Here is a 26,284-nt window from a genome sequence, read left to right as displayed (position 1 = left end):
AGGACGTCGTCAAGAAAGAAGGCGTCGCCCGGATGGAGGTGGGCGCCGCTGATGAACAGGGCAAAGGAAAGCGCACAATATGCGAAATGTATGCAAAAGTAAAGTGACGTTGCAAAAATCAACTGATATAGAAAAAGTTGGTGTTACAAGCAATGTTCAATACAATTGAAGTAGCCCAAATGGGGCGAATATTACAACTCATGCAAGTCACAAAAGAGCCACTTTTCAGTGGTCATCAGAATCAGCACTGGAGGAAGGCGAAGCCCCTTTCCCAGCCCGCAGAGCTCGAGTAAGTCGTGTCCTCCTTTCTTGGTTTATTTTCGAACCTGCACCAAGGGAGATAAATGTGTCAGAGACACCATGAGGCAAGACATGCACGTATAGGAAACAACAAAGGCCGGAGTTTCTAGGGCAGCGACTCTTACCTATGTACTTTTCGAGAGGCCCAGCGTTGAACTCCAGGCTGATCAAAGTGGCAGAGTCAAAACCTCCCGCCTCAGAAAGAATCCGGCAAGCTATTTGATCACTTGGAGCCAGCTTCTTGAAGGGTTTGGTTTTGAGGGCCCTCGTCTCTCTCACCCAGTACAGCGAAAACCCATCCAGAGCGTCGGGAACAAGGTCAGTACGGCAGATCTTGAAGAACCGGCCTTTCCACCCGGAGAACGAGCTTTGGAAGGGTGTGAAGAGAACCCTCCCGGGTACATTACTGAGAGTTAGCCAGAGGTTGTGTCTCTGCCTCTTCACCTCAAAGAAGTGAAGAAAGAGGTCAACCGAGGGTGCACAACCCAGAAACCCGAAGAGAATGTCGAAGGCTTTGACGAAGGCCCAGCTGTTGGGGTATAACTGGGCCGGAGCAACGTTGATCTCCGACAGCAGTTCCTTCTCGAACCAAGAGAAGGGTAGGCGCACTCCGATGGTCTTGAACACCACCTGGTAAAAGTAAAAGAAAGGGACCCCTTCGTTGGCCCGTTCGTCTCCACATACTGGCTCCCCTAGAGTGCAAGGGAGCACAGCGATGTCGTCGTCATGCCTCCTCGCGAAGGCCCGGTGGTCATAAGAACACGCATCCCCTTTGTGCTCCCTTATGGCCCTGGTAGCGAGTAAGCATGAACACTCATCAAGAAGTTCACTCGAAGCCCAGGGGTACAAGTCCTTGGGACTGACCCTGGAGGAAGCAGCATGATAAGACATTCTTTAACAAGATCAGGGATTGTCAAGGGTGCAAGAAGAGAGAGCGTAAGTAGGTTATGAAGAGTGGGAAAATGATGAGGATAGTTTCAGAGTTTGAAGAGTTAAATAAAGCGGTTAGAGCGCCAAACGACGCGAATGGATGCACCGCACGATCGAGCCACGCGGCAGCAGATGGAAGGGTTGCTCTGGCATCCCTGGTTAAGCTCAGAACACATCGTATCAATGGAATACCTGATGGTACGATGCGCCGTCGAAAGGGGATCAGGGGCACAGTAGGAGTCAAGATCAAATCGAATGACTGGATGTCCCATCAGCCATACAGAAAGCGCCACGTAGAGCAAGTTGAATGACTGGATGTCCCATCAGCTATACAGGGAGCGCCTCGTGGAAGATACGGGAAGGGCCTTGAGCTCTTCGCCGCCCCCAGGCATCGACCAAGCCCAAGGTCAAAGTCAATGTCAAGTTAGGGACGACGCCCAAGGCGACACTAGCATGAGACGCCCGAGGCGTCGCCTGGAATGACATAAAGGACGACGCCAGCATGAGACGTCGCGGGAGTCGCCAACCCAAATATCAGCAGGATCGTCTCCCCGATACCCACAGGTAGGAAAGACTGTGGAGGGAGACGAGATTGAAGGGGGCAGAGTTAGTTGCTGGCGTCATCTCCCCGATACCCACGGGTAGGAAAGACTGTGGAGGGAGATAAGACCGCCAAACGCCAGTGAATTGCTGGCAGGGTGTTCCCCGATACCTATGGGAGGGAAAGACCATAGAGGGAACGACCCCCCCCCCCAAAGCACTCGACGTTTTAGACACCCGGGGACGATACGGCGCTGCTGTAGCAGGCCTCTCCTTAGGCGTGGGCGTCGGGGGCTAAGGATCAAGGAGAGAACTGTTTCGGTGTTAGAGACACCCCGTGGACGATACGGCGTCACTAGGTGAGCCTCTCCATGGGCGTGAGGGTTGGCACGCGACCTTTCCCGGTCATACAAGGCCGCCCAACGAAGCGAAAGAAGCGAGTATAATACAAACAAAACAACCGAAGCACGCGAAGGCAAAGAGCGATGATAAGATCACATAAGCAGAATTTTATATCGCGAAGGCACAAAAGCAGTCATACGAACACCCAAATTTGTAGCAAGAGTATGAATGGTTCAAAGCATTACAAGTTTAACAGAGAAAGGCCAAAGTAAAGGTAAAGTATAAAGGAATTAAGCTTGAAGGTGAAGGTGGCGGGTGAGAGACAACGGTTCAGTCATCCAAGTCCATGGGCACGACCTTCCCGTCGACGACATGGTGTGTGGGGTCGCAGTTCGAAATGTTGATGCCAGGGTTCTCGCAGGACGCCTGGGTCAGAGCCTCTTGGAACCCCTCCTCGAAAGTACCCGCCATCTCCTAGATAAGGGACTTCTTGTCTTTCTCTAGCTCCTCGATGGCAGCATCCTCAGAGGTCACCTGCTTCTCCAGAGCCTCTTTCTCCACGCAAAGCCGACTGACCTCGACCTGTAGTTTGTCGTAGTCAGCCTGGAGAAGGTCCATAGCTTTGGCCTGGGTGGCCATTTCCCCCTCCATCCGCTCCGTCTTGTCAGCCTGCTCACGGCAACGGTCCTTCAGGTCCTTTTGAATTTCTGCATCAGCTTTGATCAATTCTTGAAGGCCCGTTACTTGGACTTGGAGGGCGACTTCACGAGTATAAAAGCTAGCCTGGAGCTCCAATGCCTCTGCCAGTTGCCTCTCAGTTTCTGCTTTAGACTCTTGCGCTTGCTTCAGAGAGGTTTGGTAGGTTTCGTTCTGGCGCCCCAGGGTCCTCATTTCCTCCTCCAGAGTAGTCGCCTTTGTTTCCAAGGCCTGGAGAGTTTGAGCTTGCATGACCGCGTTTCTGGCCTAGGCGCGCCATTCAAAGGCCACTGCCAAGAAGGCCCCCAAGTAGAAGGGCATGCCTTCCTTCCTGTCGGTGCCCTCTGACAGAGTCCCGCCACTGAAGCCCCTCATTAGATGCATAATCGGAGGAGGGATGACGATGAAATCAGGGGCGGCAGCGACGGAAGCAGGGGAAGCAATGGCTTCTGCCGACGGCGGAGGCGGGGCAGATTCGGCGCCTTCGCCCCCTTCCTCTTGGAGTGTCATGGGAGGGAGTGAGGTCGCACTTGGGGGGTTGTCCATGAAGGGGTTCCCTCCCTGGGGCGACGCCTCTACCAAAAAAGGAACCCACGCAGATTTTCTTCTTCTGAAGGGTGCCATGCCTTCTGAGTCCTCATCATCTGATAGAATCTCCAAAACCCGTTTCCCTTTGTCAAGGGGGGTTGGAGCCGGTGACGAGGCCGCGGCTAGGGGAACAGCGGCGATGGGTAGAGGAGAGCGGGGAGTCTGAAGTGCTGCGAGGCTGTGTGGAGATGACGGAGGTGAACTAAGGGGAGCCTCGGCGGTGATCGGAGGAGGCGGTGACAGAGTCGGTGGGGGAACCGGATCGGCAGCAGGGGTGGAGGAGGCGCCCGCCTTGGCGGCACGTGCCTCCTTCATTGCTTTCGCCAACATCATTCTCTTAGAAGTGCCCATCACCGATCCTACATCAAGACAGACCAAACAGCAAGAATTAGGACCAAAGCAGCTATGCAAAATTACAACACACATGGAGGCGTGAAATGCAAGTAACATGGCACAATATAAAACGAGCATAATAGTCTGGGGGAACAAACGTCCGATAGCAGGCTGTTCACAACAAGAAAGATGAGGGGAGAGCCCCCCTTACCAAAGTAGGTGGTCAGGGCGTGAGCATTGTACTCGCTAGCGACCAGCTTCAAGGTATCAAAAACGATCCCCAACCCGGCCAAGGCTTTGCTTACCTCCCTATCGGCGGGAGATAGCTCTTCCAGGGTTTTGGCCCTGAGCAGTTTAGGGCGCTCCGTCCAGTAAAGGGGGAAGCCATCCAAAGCTGTGGGATCGTGCTTGGCGCTGCACACCCTGAAGAACTTCCCTTTCCAGTTCTTGTAAGAATTTTGGAAGAGGGAGAGGAGGATCCTGCCCGCGATCCCGAAAAAGCTTACCCAGAAGCTTTTCCCCTGCTTCTTCACCTCAAAGAGATGCAGGAAGACATCTACAGAAGGGGGGATAACCAGGTGTCCACAAAGAATTTGAAAACCCCTCACGAATGCCCAGCTGTTGGGATGGAGCTGGGCGGGAGCAGTATTGATTTCAGTGAGGAGTTCCCGTTCAAAGGGGGTGAACGGGAGACGCACTCCTACGCGTTTGAACACGGTCTGGTACATGAAGAAGAAGGGTTTCCCCTTTCTAGGTCTGTCGTCCAAACAAACAGGTTCCCCAGGCCTGCCGGGACGGACGGATATGTGGGCGTCGTGTGTGCGGCAGAAGGCGTTAAAGTTGTACAAATGGGGATCCCCACGGTGAGCTTCCAGGTCCTGGAAGGAAGTCAGGCTGGTGCATTCGCTCAGGAGCTCGTCGGGGGCCCAGGGTAGAAGCCTTTGTAGTTGGACTTGGGGGTCGTGGGGGAGGAATCAGGCTCCGCGTTCGCGCGCGTCATGGTGTAAATAAATAGCTGGAGAAAGAAGAGAGGAAAAAGGGTTTAGCAAGTGTAGCCATGGCAGGAAGGGGAGAGAGCCCCAGGAAACATCACCCACGCGAAAAAACTCAGAGGAGGAAGAAGAAGTGGAGAAACGCAGTAATGCATGAATAACAACAGTCCCAGGCAGTTCAATAAATCATATAATGCGACGAAAGGGAAGATTCGTGAGTACTCGAAATCGTACCTTTGCTATTGGAGTGGAGGCAGTAGAAGAGCGCAAGAAGGAGAGAATCGCAATTGCAGAGAAAAAGGGTTTGAAGGCGATGAACAGTGCGGAGATGCAGAGAGAATGAATGTAATAGTAGGGTGAGCGCGGGGTTTGGAGTAACTTAAACGTTACATTTCGCAACTCAAGAGGCGCTAACTGAGGGCCGTGAGATCGTACCACATGTCAAAGGATCAATCGCCTCAGGGAAGCGCAAGGGTCTCTAGAGGTTGGCCGTGAGATGGGCCACGTGGCGCGCGATCAACGGTAGCCCCAAAAGGTGTTATTATCATCATTTCAGAGGAGGTCCAATCAGTCAGTAAGAGCACTCCTAGGGTTCAGAGAGCGTCACGTCAACAATTCGAGACTTGTTGAGTCAGCAGGGAATGACACGTCATCAGGATGGCACGTGGACGGTGTGGGCGAAGCTTTAGTCTTTACGCTGAAGACAAGTCTTCAGCTTAAGACTGGGGGGCTTGTGTACCGTCCCGTATCCGGGCGTTGACTAAGTCAAGGTCAAAGTCAACGACTGGAGAGTCAAAGTCAACGCAAGGCGTCGCCTAGGTGGAGAAACGCCAAGTGCCAGCATCGCCAAGAGGAAGCGTCGCCAGGACAAGGCGTCGCCTAGGTGATGGCGTCGCCCAACCAGGGCGTCGCCAGATCAAACAGTGCTAAAGCAAGGCAATCACGGTGTGGTTCCCCGATACCCATGGGTAGGAAAGACCATGGAGGGAGCAACGCCGTGGGGAGGCCTCAGGTCCCGATAACCCGGGGCAGTGATAAAGAGAAGGAAAAGGTGGTGACTAGATAATTGGGGGCATGAGTTGGCACCCAAAAAGTCACCCCTAGCGCAGTAGCACTCCCAAGCAGGAGGACTCACACGTAGAAACGTCCCCAGATGGGCAGAAACGCCCCCAGATGGGGTCATGGCGTCGTGAGGACCTCCACGTGTACGACAGCCATGCCAGAATAGAAACACCCTTTAGTCAGGTGCCAGGTAATTAAAGTCCTTCAATACAGTTTCCCTTTCGAGCATTCAGGCGTTATAATGGCTCCCAAGCGTTTCAACGTCTTAAATGCGCTACGTTTTCTAATTAAATACGCTGATTGAGTGCGTTACATTTGTAATTAAAGGCGCTTTAAGGCGCTTTAAATGCTTGGGTAGTTTAAATAGCGCGGAGAATGTTGGAAACGGGGTTCGAACTTTTGGCAAATTTACCAGAACTTTCTAGTTGCTTGCTCGTGCTTCAAGGTTACGAACAAGGGACTGGGGAATATTTATGCCTGAGAGAGAGAACACAGACACACAATACGCAGTTATTTTTACCACCTTCAGAGTGCCATACGCGGTGCTCAGAGACGGAGGTGAACAGTTTTGGTGTTTCTTGTTGGCTGACTTGAGCGTCGGAGTGCAAAGGGCCGGTAAGGCGCCTCTTTGTCCTCTTTTTTGCAGGAATCCACAGGCAATCAGTGGGAAGGAGTCCCTAGCTGACGGTTGAGGTCGCGCACGAAGACGTCCCGGTCAACCGGACGGAACAGAAATTCAAAAACCTGGGGGAGCTCTCTTGTATTTTCACGGGAATCATGGCATCTGTCCCGTAGACAAGGCTAAAGGGTGTCTCATGGGTGCTGGAATGTGGAGTGGTATGGTAGGACCATACGATTCTGGGGACCTCCTCTGCCCATTTTCCTTTAGCTTTCTCTAGTCTTCGCTTCAGCCCCCTGAGCAGTACTCGGTTGGCTGACTCCACCTGCCCATTGGTTTGTGGGTGTTCCACCGAGGCGAAAACCTGTTGTATCTTTAACTCCTCGCACATCTTCCTTAGCTGATGACTTGTGAACTGGGTGCCATTGTTGGAGACCAGCCTCTTGGGTACTCCGAAACGACAGACAATGTTCTTCCAGACAAAATGCTCGACTTTCTGTGCGGTGATGTGCGCGACTGGTTCTGTCTCCACCCACTTGGTGAAATACTCGATGGCCACGATGAGGAACTTCATCTGCCTTATCGGCAGGGGAAAAGGTCCCAGGATGTCGATTCCCTGTGTGTGAAATGGCCACGGGCTATGGATGGACTTCAACTCCTCGGGAGGTGCCTTATGCCAATCTGCGTGAAGTTGACACTGTTTGCAACGTTGAGCATGCCTCACGCAGTCTTCCTTCAGCGTTGGCCAGTAGTACCCTGCGCGGAGGATCCTACTTTCCAAAGCGCGACCACCTACATGACTTCCGCATACCCCCTCGTGTAGCTCTGACATAAGTCTAGTGCATTGCTCGCCATACACGCAGATCTGCACAGGATGAGAAAACCCAAATCTAAATAGGTTTCCATCAATCAAAGTAAACTTACTCGAGCTCCTCTTTATTCTTTTTGCCTCTGCCGGGTCAAGTGGGAGTACACCATCTTCTAAGTACAACTGGTACGGTGTTATCCACGTGTCGGGCTCCCTAACAGCGCAGACTTCCATCACCTCATCGGTCTTTGCCGGTCCCGCTCTAACCCTCGGCGCTTTCAACGTCTCTTGAGTCAGCGAACGATGACCGATCGCCAGACGCTCCATCGATTTGTACACTTGAAGTACCTGGTTGTCCGACACGAACGCTCGCGGTACCTTCAAGGTCTCCTGAATGACGGTCCTCTGTTTTCCCCCCTTGCCTGAGCTGGCCAGCTTGGCAAGCAGGTCTGCTCTGGCATTTTGCTCTCTCGGCACATGAATTAGTTCAAACTCGGTGAAGGACGTCTTCAGGAGCCGTACGTATTCCAGGTAAGCTGCCATTTGGGGATCTTTCGCCTGGAACTCCCCTGTAACTTGCCCGGTGACTAGCAAAGAGTCACTCTTAGCAACCAGACTTCTTGCTCCCATTTCTCTTGCTAGCAACATTCCTGCGATCAGGGCTTCATACTCCGCCTGATTGTTGCTAGCCTTGAAGGCAAAGCGGAGGGACTGCTCGATCAGCACTCCGTTCGGGCCTTCCAAAATGACCCCAGCGCCACTCCCCTGCTGATTGGAGGAGCCATCCACTGATAATACCCATCAGAAGTCTAAACCTTCTGAAGGTGTCGCGACCGACGACAGCTCGACCACAAAGTCGGCAAACACCTGCCCCTTTATCGGTCCTCGGGGCTCGTACTGAATGTCAAACTCTGACAATTCCACCGCCCACTTGACCATCCTTCCCGCTACGTCTGGTTTCTTTAGCACCTTTTGAATGGGCAAATCTGTCATTACCACTACTGTGAAGCTGTGGAAATAATGTCTGAGTCTTCTTGCTGAAAATACTACCGTCAGGGCAGCCTTCTCGAGGGCTTGGTACCTTGTTTCAGGGCCTTGCAGTACCTTACTCACAAAGTACACAGGCTTCTGAACCTGATCTTGCTCTTGTACCAGGACTGAACTGACTGCTCTCTCCGTCACAGCAAAGTATAGACGAAGAGGGGTGCCCACTTGTGGTTTACGCAAGACCGGTGGGCTTGCCAGGTACTCCTTCAACTTGATGAAGGCCTCCTCGCACTCCTGTGTCCAAAGGAATCTGCTGTTGCGCTTAAGACACTGGAAGTACGGATGACCTTTCTCCCCTCCAGCGGACATAAACCGGGATAATGCTGCCAACCGACCGGTGAGTTGTTGCACCTCCTTCACCGTCGTTGGACTCCTCATTGCCACGATTGCTGCGCACTTCTCTGGATTAGCTTCGATTCCACGCTCTGTCAGGAGGAAACCCAAGAACTTCCCTGCCTCCACGCCAAAAATACATTTCTCAGGGTTGAGCTTCAACCTGTACCTGGCGATGGTGGTGAATAATTCCTCCAGATCGGCCACATGATGCTCCTTCTCTCGGGATGTGACCACCATGTCATCTACATATGCATGCACGTTTCTTCCAAGCATGGGCGAGAGCACCCTATCCATAAGTCGCTGATAGGTAGCCCCCGCATTCTTCAGCCCGAACGGCATTACCTTGTAGCAGTAGCAAGACTGTTCAGTCATGAATGCTGTCTTGCATTCATCCCTGGGGTGCATTCTGATCTGGTTGTATCCTGAGAATGCATCCAAGAAACTGAGCAGCTTCCCCCCTGATGCGCTATCCACCAGAGCGTCTATACTGGGTAGAGGGTAGGAATCTTTGGGGCATGCCTTGTTGAGGTCAGTGAAGTCCACGCACATCCTCCACTTGCCGTTTGGCTTCTGAACCAGTACCACGTTCGCTAGCCACTCTGGGTACTGGATCTCCCTGACGTGCCGTGCGGCAAGGAGCTTTTGCGCTTCGTCGTGGATCACTTTCCTCTTCTCTTCGTTGAATTTCCTTCGCCTCTGACGCACAGGTCGGACTTTAGGATCCATCGACAGGCGATGGCAAAGGAAGTCAGGGTCGATTCCTGGCATGTCAGATGCTGACCACGCGAACGCGCCCATGTGCTTTTCGATCACCCCGGCGATCAGCCCTCGTTCTTCTTTGCCTAGCGATCCTCCCAACTTGAACTTTTTCCCCCTTATATCTACTTCTACCCACCCCTCAGCTGGGTGGGGTCTTCTCTCGCTGGCGATGACCGCCCTCGCGATCCCTGACTCGCGAGGAGTGATCATGCCCTCCTCCTTTGCTTCCACCTGAGCTACCTGGGAGCCCCCCCAGCATAGCAGCCTCCTCCTCCTGATCGCCATGCGTTCCCTTAACCACCGATCGCTCTTCGAGCACACCTGATGGTAGTGCTGAGGTGACATGGCATATGCTCATTTTCTGCCTGAGGCTGTTCACATAGCAGCGCCTAGCCTCAGCCTAATCTGACTTGATGGTTATTACGGTCCCCTCCATCGACGGCAGCTTCAGCTTCATGTGCCTCGTCGACGGCACTGCACCCAACCTATTGAGTGTTAGCCTTCCCAGCAAGATGTTGTACGCAGAAGGGGCGTTCACCACCAAGTACCTTATCTTTTCGGTGCGGGCTGTTGTTCCATCGGTGAACGTCGTTCTCAGCTCAATGTACCCCCACACCTCTACCTGATCCCCTGCAAAGCCGTACAGACATCCGGTATACGGCCTTAGTTGATCGGGGGACAGCTGCAACTTGTTGAACGTCGGCCAGAACATGACGTCTGCCGAGCTCCCTTGGTCTACGAGCACTCTGTGCACTCGCCTTCCTGCTGTGATGAGGGAGATGACCACAGGATCGTTGTCGTGCGGTACAACGTCCCGTAGATCAACTTTCTTGAAAGTGATATCTACCTCGGGGAAATGGCCCTCGTCCACTGAGTCCACGGCCATAACCGATCGAGCATACCTTCTTCTTTGTGATGCAGTGCATCCCCCACCGGAGAAGCCCCCCGCAATCGTTTGCACCTCCCCGTGCACAGGGATTTCATGCTGCTGTTCTCCTTCCTGGGCCCCCGATGCGCGATCACCCTGCGCCTCCCACAGGTAATCTGCCAGGAACCCAGACTTTACCAACTCCGCCAGCTGGTGCCCCAACGCCAAGCAGGAGTGGAGTGTGTGACCAAAGGCTTGGTGAAACTCACACCACTCGTTCTTTTTCCTCCCAAGTACCTTGTCTGTCTTCTCTGGTACTCGGAGTCTCGCGGCTATGGCAGGAAGGGCGATCAGATCCGCCAACCCTACCATGAAATCGTATCTTGGGGGTGCATTATTCTCCCTTGCACGCCCCCTGCCTTGGTCCTTCCTGGGTGCATAAGGACGAGGTTTCCCCTGCACCTTCTTCCCCTCCTTTGCCTCATGCATCCTCGTGTGCTGCTGTTGCTTCCCTTGTCCTCCACGCAGCTTCAGCGGTGCAGCACTTCCTCTTTTCTCAGAAACCTCTGTCTCTGCCACTATGTGCGCCACCGCACGTCGCCGAATCTCCGCAAAGGTGCTGGGATGGCTTCTGATGAGCGACACACTGAAGGGTCTTGGCAGCACTCCCTTCTTAAACGCATGCACCAGCATATCCTCGTCCTTGCTGGGCAATCTAACCACTTGTGCTCCGAAGCGGTTGAGGTAGTCTTTCAGCGACTCACCTTGATATTGGCGTACATCGAACAGATCGTATGACACCACTGAAGGTGCTCTGTTAACGATGTACTGCTCAGTGGAAAGCTTCGAAAACTGATGGAAGGCCGTGATTTGACCCTCTGGCAGACTCACAAACCATTCCATGGCGATTCCACTTAGTGTACTCATGAACATCTTGCAATACACGGCATCTGAGCCCCCAGACAACATCATCTGAGTGTGGAACGCCGTTAGATGCGCTTCTGGATCTTCTACCCCTGTGAACGACGCCTTCACTCCCACTAGGTTGGGAGGTACCACGGTTTGCATGATTTCAGGGGAGAATGGCATAGGGAACGCTCTCGGAGGCGATGGTGGCATCGACATCCGTTCTCCAACTGCGCGTTCCTTTTGCGTCTGTAACGTCCTTCTCAGCTCCTCATTAACGCGATTCAGCTCATCGTTCCTTCTCTGCGATGCAGCCAACTCCGCCTGCATCTTCTCTTGTTCAGCTCTCGACGCTGCGACATTGTCCTGCAGCGCACGCATCATCTCCAGGACCTGCGCCATTATCACAGCTCCTTCCTCAGCAGATGGCGCAGGTGATGTTTGTCTTGTTCTCCTCATTTTCTCAGCAAAGACTTCGAGAAACTCCAAAAACTTTGGTGTGGATGGGACCACGATTCACACGGGCCCCACGGTGGGCGCCAAATGATCCTCTCGCCAACTCTAACGTGAAGGAATTGCTTTGTCGCTTCCTTACCCCGCCTACGCAACTGTGCTATCTGCAAGAATGCTCTTAGAACCTTCTCCGGGAACTTCAAACGCAACCTGCAAAACACACAGACGGCGCCTCTAGCGGCCGTTTGCACTCCGACGCTCAAGTTAGGTCACAGAATCACCAAAAAATCATGTATCTTGAATCTCTCTCTGATTCTCTTTTTATTCTCTCTCTGTGTTTGTGCCTAACAGAATTCTGTTACGCTATCCTCTGCGTGTGTCAGAATTCTGTTACGCTATTGTGCGAAAACGTACCACACTCTGTAAAAGCGTGGGTGTGTGTGTTTCTGCGTGTACCTTTCACGACGCGGAGTGCACCTTTATCTTGGTCGCGCCCCTCTCAGATGGTGACACGTGGAGGCATGCAACTCACATCTAACCGTACACGTGCAACTACCTGAAGGGCTTTAGCGCATCTCTCTGTGCACCTAAGTTATTTCCTTGCGGAGTAACTTAGCACGTTTCTTCCATCTGGGTGAATCGCACACTCCCAGGAGAACGCCAGGTGTGGCGGGACTGGGCACACTCACCAAGCATTGCTCTTTGCCTAAGCGATTTCCCCTTCACGATGTCATGCACGTAATGGGTTAAGAGAGTCACCAATCACTGACTGGTTTACTAACTCCCTCAGGCCACTCTCGTGCACGATTCTATCGGCGAGAAGCTCCACCTTCTCTGAGGTATGATTATGCGAGGTCCATGCGTAACGCTCTCGCTGGGAATCTCAGTCCCAGTTTAACTGCGTGTAACACGAAACCCTGATGACCATGCACCCGATGACTGATCGGTGCTCTATTGCTTCTCGCGTTCTCCCCCCCCGGGTGTTTATCTTGGATCTGATCTGTCGGTGGCCACTCGGTTACTGACCACCGATCACCGTTCTGGGTGATCTCCTCCCTGACTTCTCTGCCACCTGATCCACGTGTCACCCTGCGAGTGGTCCCCGTGGTTATCTGCTGCTGACGTCATCGACTACCGATGACCGACCTCATGACCGGTCCTCTATGCCTATATAAAGAGGAGCCCTGCTTTTGTAAAGACAAGTTGAATATTGAAATTGAAAGTGAAGTTACTCTTTTGAATTTGGGAATCCTCAAGTGACGAAACTCTCACTCATCTTAGAGCCTTCCACCATCCAAGTGGCGTGATCACTCCCATTGTCTTCAACCACATAAGTTTCTTCAACTCTTCATCTTCTTCTTCCATACCCATTGTATATTAAAAACTTTAAAACATGTTTTGTTTTTTGTTCTTGATTTTCAATCGGTCAAATGCTGTTATTGAATGTTTCTAATGAATAGTTTGTCATTGGTTATTGTTTTAATCAGTTGGAATTACTTGTTGATGTTCTATTCGGTTTATGTCCTTGAAATGGGTTTCCCATGGGTTTCTTGATTTGTGTTCTTGAAATAGGTTTCTTGATTTGTGTTCTTGAATTGTTTGTTGAATCTTAATCCTAATTCCTAAAAGTGTCTATTAATGCTTCATCTCCTAATCAACTCACATCAAAAGCGGAGCCGAGGTCATTCTAGAAGGACCAAACGGGCTCTTGATTGAACAATCCCTCAAGTTTGCGTTTAAGGTGAGCAAAAGTCAAGTTGAGTATGAGGCCTTGATAGCGAGGATGTTGCTGGCCAAGGAATTGGGAGCTTAGAGCTTGTTGGTGAAGAGTGACTCATTTCTCGTAACTGGAAGGTGAATATCAGGCCAAGGACCTACAGCTAGCCTCGTAACTGGAAGGCGACTTTCTCAGCATTCGACCTTGTTCATGTTCCCAGAGAGCAAAATTCTTGAGCAGACTTACTGTCCAAATTGGCCAGCTCAGGAAAGGGAGGAAGGCAGAGGTCGGTAATCCAAGAGACCTTGAAGTAAGCCAGGAAAGCTACAGAGGAATTATCAAGGGTGGGTCACCTGGAGATTTTGCAGGTCAGCCCGGAGCCAGGAAGAAGACTGTTAGAATATATGGCCTTAAACAAGAGGGGGGTGAATTGTTTATGAAATATTTTCGCAAACTTTGAAGGTATAATGAAGGCCAATGAAGAATCACAGATAAGGAAACTATGGAAAACAATGCACAAAGTTGTTTTAGTTGATTTCCAGAAAATCAACCGATTGTTTTTGCGATTCAACCGGTTGTTTTTATTAGCAGTTAATTAAAAACAACTTAAAACATATATATGTGAGATCAGTGAAAGAGAGAATCACACAACCGGTTGTTTCAATTTTTCAATTGGTTGTTTTTCTGGCAGTTTTGAAAAAGACTTTGAAAACTCAGTTTTCTTGCTCTGTGGATTAAAACCTAAACCTACTTTTCCAAAAACACAATTTTGAGATGCCAAGACAGTCTCAAAGTTGGATTTACCCTTTGAAAGCCTATATATCTTCTTTTTAAGAGATTCACAATTTTCACAAACAAGTGAGTCACACTTGCAAGAAGAGTTCTTGTAAAGCATTTCTAGATTTTCAAAATCAATTTTTGAATTCTCCAACTCTTCTTCTAGTGCTTTAACTCTGCTTTCAAGTTAGTTATTCAACCCTTTTAACCGGTTGTTCAAGATCGCCAATCGGTTAGCTTCCTCATGTGTTTCTTTAAAAGCTTGGAGAAGTTGACTATAATTTTCAGCATTTAAAGAAGTACAAGAACTTACACTACTTGCATCACCTTCTTTCTTGGCCACCAAACACATATTGGCTTCTTTTTTATTTTTCTTTCTTTTCCTTCTTGCTTGACTTCTTCTCCTTGCTCTCTTTATTTCTTTGGTTCCCTCATGAGTTACTTCAAGTGTATCCCACATCTCCTTAGCAGATCCACATTTTGAGACCCTGAAAAACTCATCAAAATTGAAGGTAGAGGTGATAATACTTTTTGCAATGCAATCAAACTTTGCTCTTTTGTTTTCTGCATCAGTCCATTGTGATCAAGGCTTTTCAATAAAAACATCATTCTTTTTAAACTTAGGAATAAAAGGGTCGTTTTCAATTGCATCCTATATTGCTCTATCAAGAGATTCAACAAAGATCTTCATACGTGCCTTCCAAAATTGGTAATTCAAACCACAGAACAAAGGTGGTCTATTTATTGATGCACCCTCCCCAAAGGGTAATTTTTCAGCCATAAGAAAACAAATTTTAGGATCAAACTTGAGTATTTTTCAAGTACCAAGCTCTGATACCAATTGTACCGACCAGTCCCCAGGCGTTGACCAACCACTGGTAACGTTGGTGCCATGTGAGCGGGTCCCACGAGTAGCGCGGGCCAGTACCTCTCAAAACACGTGCGCCAAAGGAGCCGAGAGTGGTCAGACAACGATCATCAGGGTGTACCGACTTGCCCCTCAGCAGTGTGGAGAGGTCGGACATCAGAGATCCAAATAGTAGAGATGGGCCACGAGAAGTGGATCCCGGATCACACGCCAGTTATCAATAAGGGAGAAGCCTAGATCACGAGTGCCATGCGTGTAAAGTGGACGACGCGTTCAGGCGTGACACAAAGCATAAAAGCCACTGAATGGATATGGCCAGCAAGGGCCACGATCAGGGGCGAGCTGCATGCATGGTACGTGAACAACTAGGGCACTCTCAAAGGCGGGTGACCCCAGAGATCAGGTGCACGAGGAGGCATCCAGGTGGTCATCTCGTCAGAGGTTGCACTCTAGTAAGGGACCCCACGCGTTAGGTTATCCCAAGAGTAAGGTAACAACAGTGTTGGGCCCGCCCAACAGAAAGGCCCATTTCAGGTAAACAAGAAACCCTAGTTTTCAGTCTATAAATAGTAAGTTAACAAACTTGGCCAGGGGAGAATCCTCTTGTGCCGTTACACACACACAAGAGCAAGAGTATACAGTTTTTGGTGTTTCCTAGCCCTAGTACTGACTTAAGTGTCGAAGTGCAAACGGCTGCTAGGGCACCCATTGTCTTTGTGTTTCAGGTGTTCATCACAGGGACAACATACGCGAACACAAGGACTCTGGACGTGAGCGTGACGTAGATGTACGAAGGCGTTTCGAGTCAACCGGCAGGAAACACCAATTGTTACAATATATGGCCTTAAACAAGAGGGGTGAATTGTTTATGAAATATTTTCGCAAACTTTGAAGGTATAATGAAGGCCAATGAAGAATCACAGATAAGGAAACTATGGAAAACAATGCACAAAGCTGTTTTAGTTGATTTCCTGAAAATCAACCGGTTGTTTTTGCGATTCAACCGATTGTTTTTATCAGCAGTTAATAAAAACAACTTAAAACAGATATATGTGAGATCAAGGAAAGAGAGAATCACACAAACAGATTTATACTGCTTCACTCTTACACCAAGAGCTACATCCAGTTCCCAGAAACCACTGGGTATTCCACTATGCAATCAAAATCAGATTACAAACACCACACACCAAAGTAGTGACCTTAAACCCCTCAAGAAACACACTACCTTTGGCAAATCACCCCAAGAGTGTTGATCTTGAACCCCTCAAGAACACACAACACTCTCTGGCAACACAAATACAGTAATCAAGGAAGAAGGGAATATAATACACCTGGCTATTACAAAGCTTAAAGTTTAGAATTACAACCCAATCCTATTCCACACACTTAAGAATGATCCAAAGCTCTTTCAAATCTTGTAAAAACTATTTTGATAAACTCTTTTTCTTACTACAAGATTAGGAGTGTAAAACCACCTTTATATAGGCCAACCAAGTGGTCAAAAACATTTAATAAAGGAGCCAAGGTAGTTTGGATCATTTAAAACATATTGAAAACCACTTAACAGAATTCTGTTATGATTTTTAGAAAAACAATCGATTGATTTGTCGAAACAATCGGTTGAATTGACTTGACAACAAAGTCAAGCTTTTAAAAAAACTACTAAGGTAAAATAACCTGTTGTTTCAAAATTTCAACCTGTTGAAATTTCAACAGCTTTTTAGAAAACCCATCTTTTCAAAAGGTTAAAGATTCAAATGAACTTGGATCATCTTAGGGAGTGAATTAACAAGTTTCAAACAACTAGACAACACACACACACCCATCAACAAGGTCTTCAAGCTTTCCTCTTGGATTTGGAGACATCAAAGCATCTTGTTCAACAAGGACATCACTTGATAGTTGAGGAAACATTGAAGGTCCCGAGGATAACTACCTGCGAGTCCCCTTAAGATGAACATTCTGAGGTCATGCAGGTTAGAGCTGATGAGACCTGGTTGACACCTTATAAACGATACCTCGCTGATGGATTACTCCCTTATGAGCCCAGAGGCCAAAATTGTCAAGAGAAACTCGAGAAGGTACACCCTGATAATGGGAACCTATTTCGTTATGGTTATACTCACCCACTCCTCACCTGTGTAAGTGGGAACCAGTGCACTTAGATCACGTATGAGCTCCATGAGGGTATTTGCAGCAACCACATAGGAGGACGAGCTCTTTCTTTGAAAGTCATCCGAGGAGGGTACTATTGGCCGACCATGAAGGAGGATTGCTGATTAGTGCCATGCGCTAGCTGAAGAATTGCGATCTATTTATAGCCCATGACCTTTCCATACACAGGGAATATATGGGCAGGTAGAATCAGCAAACAGGGTTCTTTTGAGGGGACTGAAGAGGAGGTTGGAAAAGGAAAAGGGAAATTGTTCAGAGGAAATTCCAAGAATTATGTGGTTTTATCACACCACCCTGCAGTCAACAATGAAGGAAATGCCATTCAGTCTGGTATATGGGTCGAATGCCATGATACCAGTCGAAATACAAGAAAGTTCTCCTAGGTTCCAAAGTTTGGTCATTAAAGAATCCAACGAGGGAGAAAGGTGAATCTGAATTTGCAGGATGAGTTACATGATCTCGGAAGCTTTGAAGAGAAGGGTGGAAGTAAGACACAAGACCAAGACGAAGCCTAGACAGTTAAGCCGACATGGTGATGCGAAAGGCCCACCCCTGTCAAATTGAGAACAAGTTATCTCCAAAGTGGACTGGCCCGTTCCATGTAGTCGAGGCGCTAGCAAATGACACGTATAAGTTGGAAACCTTAGAAGGAAGGGTCATCCCATGAACGTGGAACGCAACAAACATGAAGTTTTATTTGAGTTAAGACATTTGAATTTTTATATTTTTTCCTTTGAACATTATGATGTTGGAGGTGATACTCTTTTTTCGCAAAAAAGGGGTTTTTTAACGAGGTCACCCAGTAATAAATTCGTTCTTAGAAGATGATGTATGAAATAAGTTAGCGTAGATGGTACATGGTAAGACGACCTAGCTCGAGATGATTAGAGTCATCCGAGTATGTGCACCCTGTGAAGATGAATCCATTGTTGTTGTGATGAGTTATTTGATATAAGGTGAGGTAAGACGACCTAACTCGACGTATGTACAATTACCCAAGTTTAGGCCCTCTACGAGTTAACCTGGTGAATTATTTGTTTTGGAGCATGGTAAGACGACCTAGCTCGGGATAAAAAAAAGTCATCCGTATGAGCTCCTTGTGAAGATGAATCCATTGTTGTTGTGATGAATAATTTATGATAAGGCTAGGTAAGACGACCTAACTCGACGTAAGTACGATTACATGAGTGTAGGTGCCTTACGAGTTAACCTGGTGAATTATTTATTTTGGCACATGGTAAGACGACCTAGCTCGGGATGAATAGAGTCATCCGAGTATGGGCTCCTTGTGAAGATGAATCCATTGTTGTTGTGATTAATTATTTGATATAAGGCGAGGTAAGACAACCTAACTCGGTGTAAGTACGATTACCCGAGTGTAGGCGCCCTGCGAGTTAACCTGGTGAATTATTTGCTTTGGCACATGGTAAGACGACCTAGCTCGGGATGAATAGAGTCATCCGAGTATGGGCTCCTTGTGAAGATGAATCCATTGTTGTTGTGATTAATTATTTGATATAAGGCGAGGTAAGACAACCTAACTCGGTGTAAGTACGATTACCCGAGTGTAGGCGCCCTGCGAGTTAACCTGGTGAATTATTTGCTTTGGCACATGGTAAGATGACCTAGCTCAGGATGAATAAAGTCATTCGGGTATGGGCGCCCTGTGGAGATGAATCCATCATTGTTGATGAATTATTCGATATGAGGCAAGGTAATATGACCTAACTTAGCATAAGTACGATTACCCAAGTGTAGGCGCCCTACGAGTTAAACTGATGGATTATTTGTTTTGGAACATGGTAAGACGACCTTGCTCGGGATGAATAGAGTCATTCGAGTATGGGCGCCCTGTGAAGATGAATATATTGTTGTTGATGCATTATTTGATATGATATAAGGTAAGACGACCTAACTCGACGTAAGTACGACTATCCAAGTATAGGCACCCTGCGAGTTAAGTTGATGTGGAAATCATTTGCGACAGTGCACATTGAGACGACCAAGCTCAAAGTCGGTGCAACTATCCGAGCAGGCGCTCACGTTAAGACGACCAAGCTTGGAGTAGACGCAGCTATCAGATTAGGCACCCTATGAGGTGATATATCATGGAATAAATGCTGAATTCACGCTGTAAGGCAGCTCCTATAAGGAAGCTTGACTCAAAGGATGTGGTGACTCAACCATGCCCGAGTTTGGAGTGATCCAGAGAACGCAAGGTGTCATGCCCTTTACCTAACTCGTGAACTAAGGACCTGTAATGAATACCCAGATGGAAAAAGGGTGCATGTCAAGTTGAAGAGGAAGACTGTTTTAACCACAAAGGCGTCGTTTACCAAAGGTTAGGCTTTCTATTAAGAGAAGTAAGTTATTACTTTCCACACTTAAGTTAGCTAAACATTGTGGTATTATTTGTGTTAAGGTGAAAAGAATGGGTTAAGTTAATTGGAAAAATGTGGGTACATGCATTTATAGAGATGAAAATAAACTCTTTAGGAGGCCAAAAGGCAGTATGCATAAAAGAATTTAAGAGTGCTAGATAAATACGAATAAAAGATTCAAAGTGTTAGGTGAGTTTGGCAAGTAAATAGATATTACATTCCTTAAGAGTTTGAATTAATCCTTTCTTAATTGGCCATCAACCATAGTTTTACCCGGGTCGAGCTCTCAAAAGTCTAGGGAGGGATGGACAACCGCCACTTGCTCCAAGGCTGCTTTGAATCCTACAAGGTAGGATTGAGCGGCATCCTGCTTGAAGGACTCAATAACTTTCGTGAGTTCTTCCTCTTTGCGAGTTATCTCGTTCAACTCTTTGACCTCCGATAAAATTTTGCTCCTTTCTTCAAATAGGCTCGAGGCCTCTTGAGTTTTCTCTGTTTGAAGTCATTTAGCTTCCTGGTATAGATCGTTTAGGTGGTTGTTTTCAGTGCGGAGTGGTTCGGTTTCTTGGTGTATATCGGTCAAGCGTTTGATCTCAGCTTGAAGGCGTTCTACCTTCTTGTGAAACTCCATATTTTCCTTAACCCTTTAATCCTTGACAATATTCCGATCCCATGCCTTAGTGTTAACCAGACAAGCCATGGCAAATGCTTGTCCAGATAACTTCAAGGTGTCTTGGAGAAGGCGATCTTCATCATGGGCCAAAAGCCTAGCCTTGTCCTTGCTGGGCAGGAAGAAAGCCTCACCATGGGTGGGGATATCGAAGTCAGAATCCCATAGACTTTTCCCCGTGAGCTTTGAGCCTCACACTCTTGGATAATGACGACCTCCGGATGTGGAGCTTGGCCATCTAAGTGGGAGTGCTTTGTGAGGGGAGCTGCCTCTCTTCTTTTTCTCTTGAAAACAAGGCCCGAGTTGGTTTGCTCGTCCTAATCAGATTGGATTGGAGCAACCTCGACCGGGGCCTTCCTTTTTGCGCCAACGAGTCTTTGCTCATGTTGACAGCCGCTCTCATCTTCCTGATGCGTTCAGCCATCTTAGCCTTGCTAATGTTGGACAACATTTTCTCTGCAAAGAAAACAAGTAAATGATTAATGACAGTGATAATGATGTATTTACCAAGGGTAGTAAATGAGGAGTACTAGTGTAGGCTTTCAAGGCACCAGGGAGATATTCTTTGGTCAATAGATAGGAGGTGTCAAAGACAACCTTCAAGCTCGTCAAAAATTCGCATATCCCCTGATCTTTAGTTGACAACGCACTCTGTAATCTAGGTTCAGGGGTCCAATATAAGGGAAATCTGTCCAGTAGGGTCGGATCTCCTGTGGAAGCTCAGATATTAAGAAATTTACCTTTAAATTTTTTATATGATGATTGGAAGAGAGTAAGCAAAGCTCTTCCAGGGGCACCGTTTAGGGAAACCCACAGTTGACGGCCTGAGTGCTTGGCCTCAAAAGAAATACAGGAAAACTTGCACAGTCAGCGAAATCCCGAGCTGTAAACACAAGATTATAAAAGCACGAATAAATGCCCAGCTATTTGGATGTAACTTGGCAGGTGCTACATTGAGCTCGGTTAATAGCTCTTTCTCAAAAATAGACAAAGGAAGACGAAGGAGAACCTTTTTAAAGAACGCGACATGGAAAAAACAAAATGGAGCATCAGGGTTTGACGATTTGTCACAACAAACATGTTCACCTTCCTTACACTATACCATTTTAACAAACCCCTCATGTTTTATGCTCAAAGTACATCCATTTTCTCTCAACTCCCTAATACATAAACGAGTAGTGTAATAGGAAGTTTCTTTTAAAAGATCTTTTTTAACCCAGGGGTACATAGAACCATAAACCATTGTTGATATTGCAAGAACACATGCACAAACACAAATAAAATATGAGCACATTTTAGACAAAGCGAATCGAAATAAGATAAATGCATTTCAATTTAGGTAATGCAATCAGGAAGCTAAAAAATCATTGTCAATAGAGATTAGTGGAGAAGAAATACTTGGTGCAATAGTAGTATGTGATGGCACGACGGTGAGAGAAGAAACATGAAGAAAGTCTGGGGAGTAAAAGAGTTATGGGGAGTGATGGAGATCAAGATCAAGACCAAATGGAGGCCAATACTCAAGGACAACAAGAGGAAGAGGCTCAAGTGTTAGACGCTCAAGGAGTTGGTAGCCCACCTCAAAGGCTTACAAGAAGTCAATTCAAAGCATTAGGAAATAATGGAAGGTTGTTTTCTCTTTTTGTAATATCTTTGTGTTAGAAGGTGCTTAGAGGGAAACATAAGACACCTCTTTTGTAAAAGCATCTTTAGGTTTTTAGTTTAGGAAAATTATAGGAAGCTTGGGGGTGTGAGCTTGGTAAAGGGGTGTAGGTATAATAGGGAGGTGCCAAACTAAGAAAGGAAGTCACACCTTCCTCATGCTCTAAGTTGGCGCCACTTTTATGTCATTTAGGGGGTTAATTTCAGCACCTCTTAGGCTATAAATAAAGGTGCTTGCCTTTGTAAAAATCAGAATTGAAATTGGTAATAGAGAAACTCTACTCAATTTGAGAGAGAATTGTGAGAACTTGTCTTCTCCTTCACCTTCTCTTATCTTGAGTGCATTTGGTTCTCTCAAGTGGCGGCACTAGCTCACTTATCTTGGAGCCTTCACCATCCAAGTGGCATGATCACCAAACCAAGTCTAAGTTCTTCTTCCTTTCATCTCCATGTTCATTTGAAGCTAAAACATGTCTTAGTTTACTTTTCTAGCATTTTCATTCGGTATTTTAGCTTGTTGTTGAATATGCTTCGGTTCATCTTCTCCTTGGCTGTTTCTATTTGATTCATCTTCATTTCTTGTGTTTTGTTCGGTTCAAATTCAGTATTGTAGCTTTCTATTCGGTCCTTTTGCCTTTTTACACATTTTTAATGGGTTCAATTGACAATAGAAGGATCTTCCATATGAGTTTGGTGTTGGTGCAAGTTTTGGTGAGTTCTTGAAACATAGAACATTGATCCAATTCTATTAAAAGTGCCTAAGCTATCTCCAACTCAAGTTGATTCCATAGAATGTCAAAGAATCATCTCTATTTGGCTAGTGGAATCATATCATGTGGTATCTAGAGTTTAGGTTTGTTCTTTTTTAATTTTGATTTGTGTTGCACTTTTAATTCAAGAGCTCTATAATTCTTTTTGTTTACATTTCTGTTTTTAGGCTTATTTTGAGTTTTATTGCTGTTTTCTTAATTGTGCATATCATGTGTTTGTGTCTTTTCCTTTTTGAATCCATACAAGTTTTGTCATAGTCATGTTTTTTCGAAGAATGTCATCCCTTCTTGTAGTACTTTTATTGAATTTTTTGTTTCTTGCTTTGGTGTAATACAGTTTTCTGAGTTTGATATTTGATCCTTTGTGCATTTTCTGTTTTAGTATTGCGTTCATACTTGTATTTTATATCTATACAAGTTCCTATACATCATTTCCATTATGTCTTTGCTAGTTCTTAATTCTGTTTTTCATTTCTGTTAGGATACCTCTGTTTTTCTGAAAACGTGCTTACTGTTTCGATTTATTGCAATTTATTTACTCATTGGAAATTTCTGAAATTCTGGATTTGTGTTCTTTAAAGTGTTATAAAAGAGTAGAAAAAAGAAGTACTTCAAAATTCAAAGTACAAAAAAAATGAGAAATCAAAAACAAAAAGTGTGTAATTCTGCCGAAAAAAATACGATAATCTGGCAGTGATTTTGAAAAATTTATCTCAATTAATTGGCTTATTGTTTTTGAGTAATTCCAGTGGCATTGTTGAGCTAAGATCTTGAACTTTCTGTGGTTAAAATTTCATAATCCAGTTCGCTTTATATCGTTCCAGTTAAATCAATGAACATCAAGCACAGTTTGCATAAAAAAATTTTCCAGTAGCTCTGTTTTTGTTTTCTTCATCTACTCTAGTGCTTTTCTTTAGGTATCTTTTGTGTGCCTTATTTTTCATTGAGTACCTTATTTTCTTGCTTGTCTTTTATTCTTTACTCTTTGAGTTTGTCATACATCTAGTATTCCTTTTGTGATAGCCTTTCCTTGCTTATACCTTTTCTTGCTTGTCTTTCATTATTCATTGGTTCTGTGGTGAAGTGCTTTGAAGATTGTGTGCTCTTGCTTTGACATATTTCATTTGAGGTTAATCAAGGCCTCAAGATCAGCTTGGTCAAGGGAGTATTCTTTCTTTGAGAGTGATTTTAAGTGACACTTCACTTCGGCAGTTTGGTTCCAATTTATTTTGCTAACTTTGTTTGCTGTTTTATTGTTTGCTGTTTTCTTTTACAAATGGCTTCATATTCCAGTGGTGAGTCTTGCAAACAGCGTTCGCCTAGTAATGCTTCTGTTCTTGAGGAACTACAAGAAGCTCACCGCACGATTAGACGGTTGGAGGCACAATTGCAAAGAATGGACGTGCAGCAAGCTAGACCTTCTCATTCTCACCATGGTTCACGGCATTCTCATAGACCTTCATCTAGAGGCTCTTCCAATGATCATGGGCGTGAAGAAGAACATAGAAGAAGGAGACCTCAACCCCACTTCCATGGATATAGACCTCATGCTCATGAAGATAAACGTGAAGATGGCTACTACCGAGATGCAAAGGCCAAGCTCCCTTCGGTCAAAATTCCTAGTTTCAATGGGGATAGTGATCCTAATGTGTATCTAGATTGGGAAGTGAACAGATTTTTGACCTCCATGAGATCCTAGATGAGCACAAATATAAGCTAGCCACCTTAGAATTTAGTGATTATGCCATGAAATGGTGGCATGGTGTTGTAAAGGACATTATCTATCACAAGGGTCCTCCCGTGGACTCTTGGAACTCTTTAAAGGATCAAATGCGCCTTAGGTTTGTGCCACCACACTTTAGGAAAGACCTCATGTTGAAACTCCAACGGTTTCAACAAGGCACACTAAGTGTGGATGCTTATTACAAAGAATTAGAAACGCTTTTACTTAAAGTTGATTTGAAAGAAAGCGAGGAAGCTATGATTGCTAGGTTTGTGAGTGGTCTAAGGAAGGATATTCAAGATATTGTTGAGTTACAAGAGTATTCATCATTGGGTTCTTTAGTTCATCTTGCAATGAAGGTGGAAGCCCAACTTGCTAAGAAAAATTCTTTAAAAAATGCTCCCAATGATGGTTACTACAACAATTCTTGGAAGAACAAAAAGTCTTTTTCTAAATTTCCTTCCAAAGATTCTTCTTTCTAACTAAAAGAATCTAAGCCTTCTACTTCTAGGCCTAAATCACCAACTAAATCGTCTATTAAGAAATGCTTTAAGTGTATGGGTTATGGTCACATTGCGGCTAATTGTCCTTCTAAAAGAAATATGTTTGTCCATAATGGCATTGTCATGAGTGAGCATGATTCAGATTCACCTAGGCATTCTTCACATTCTAGTGCCTCTAGTGGGAATGAGAGTGAGAGTCCACTTGAAGGAGATTTGTTAGTTGTGAGAAGACTTCTTGGACAAGTTTCACAACCTTTTGATGAAAGTCAAAGGGAAAATATTTTTCATACAAGATGTCTTATTCAAAACAACATTTTTTCTTTAATAGTGGATGGGGGTAGTTGTGCTAATGTGGCTAGTACAAGAGTAGTAGACAAGCTTGGATTGCCTACTATCTCTCATACAAAGCCTTATAAATTGCAATGGCTTAGTGAAGTAGGCGAAATAGTTGTGAATAAGCAAGTCCTCATCCATTTCTCTATTGGAAAATACAAAGATGAGGTATTATGTGATGTTGTGCCCATGGAAGCCACCCATGTTCTTTTGGGAAGGCCTTGGCAATATGATAGAAAAGTTTTTCATGATGGCTTTACCAACAAACTTTCTTTTGATTTCCATGGTCACAAGGTTACTTTAAAATCTCTCTCTCCAAGAGAAGTCCATGAGGACCAAATCATTATGAAGAAAAAGAGGGGGAGTGAAAAAGATAAAAAAAAGTCCTAAGCCTACACTTCTTGTGTCTAGGCATGAGGTTCAAAGGGAAATAGTGGCTCACAATCCTATCTTCTTAGCTATCCCTAGACCTCTTAAGTTAGAACCACTTGTTGATAGTTCTCATGACTTGGATAATTTGGTAAAGGAGTTTCAAGATGTGTTTCAAGATCCTCCAAAAGGCCTTCCACCTTTGAGAGGGATTGAGCACCAAATTGATTTGATTCCGGGCTCTTCCTTACCAAATCGTCCGGCCTATAGGACCAATCCAAGTGAAACCAAGGAAATTCGCCAACAAATAAAGGCTTTGATTGAAAAAGGTTGGGTCCAAGATAGCATGAGCCCTTGTGCTATGCCTATTATCCTTGTCCCTAAGAAAGATGGCACATGGAGGATGTGTTCGGATCGTAGGGCTATCAATAACATTACAATTAAGTATAGGCATCCCTTACCTAGGCTTGATGATTTGTTGGATGAATTGCATGGTTCTCAAATTTTTACAAAGATTGATCTTAAAAGCGGCTACAATCAAATCCGTATCAAACCGGGTGATAAATGGAAGACGACTTTTAAGACCAACTTTGGCTTATATGAGTGGTTAGTTATGCCCTTTGGTTTAACTAATGCTCCAAGTACTTTCATGCGCCTCATGCATCATGTTTTGAGACCTTTCATTGGTAAGTTTGTTGTTGTTTATTTTGATGATATACTCATTTATAGCTTATCTTTGAAAGACCATAGGTTGCAT

General features: G+C 46.1%; 2 protein-coding genes across 2 annotated transcripts; both read right to left on the bottom strand.

Moving 5' to 3' along the window:
* Window positions 1–3,075: 3,075 nt before the first annotated feature.
* On the bottom strand, window positions 3,076–3,711 carry LOC137824947 (arabinogalactan protein 1-like). The gene has a single exon (XM_068630619.1). It carries the CDS (start codon window positions 3,709–3,711, stop codon window positions 3,076–3,078), a length of 636 nt encoding a protein of 211 aa, XP_068486720.1.
* Window positions 3,712–9,752: 6,041 nt separating this feature from the next.
* Window positions 9,753–11,528, bottom strand: LOC137824945 (uncharacterized). Its single transcript, XM_068630618.1, has one exon. It carries the CDS (start codon window positions 11,526–11,528, stop codon window positions 9,753–9,755), a length of 1,776 nt encoding a protein of 591 aa, XP_068486719.1.
* Window positions 11,529–26,284: the final 14,756 nt, after the last annotated feature.

The sequence above is a fragment of the Phaseolus vulgaris genome, chromosome 8, assembly GCF_000499845.2.
Source record: "Phaseolus vulgaris cultivar G19833 chromosome 8, P. vulgaris v2.0, whole genome shotgun sequence".
Taxonomy (NCBI): Eukaryota; Viridiplantae; Streptophyta; class Magnoliopsida; order Fabales; family Fabaceae; genus Phaseolus; species Phaseolus vulgaris.
The sequence above is the reverse complement of the archived record's forward strand: the minus strand, read 5'-3'. Positions and strand labels throughout refer to the sequence as shown.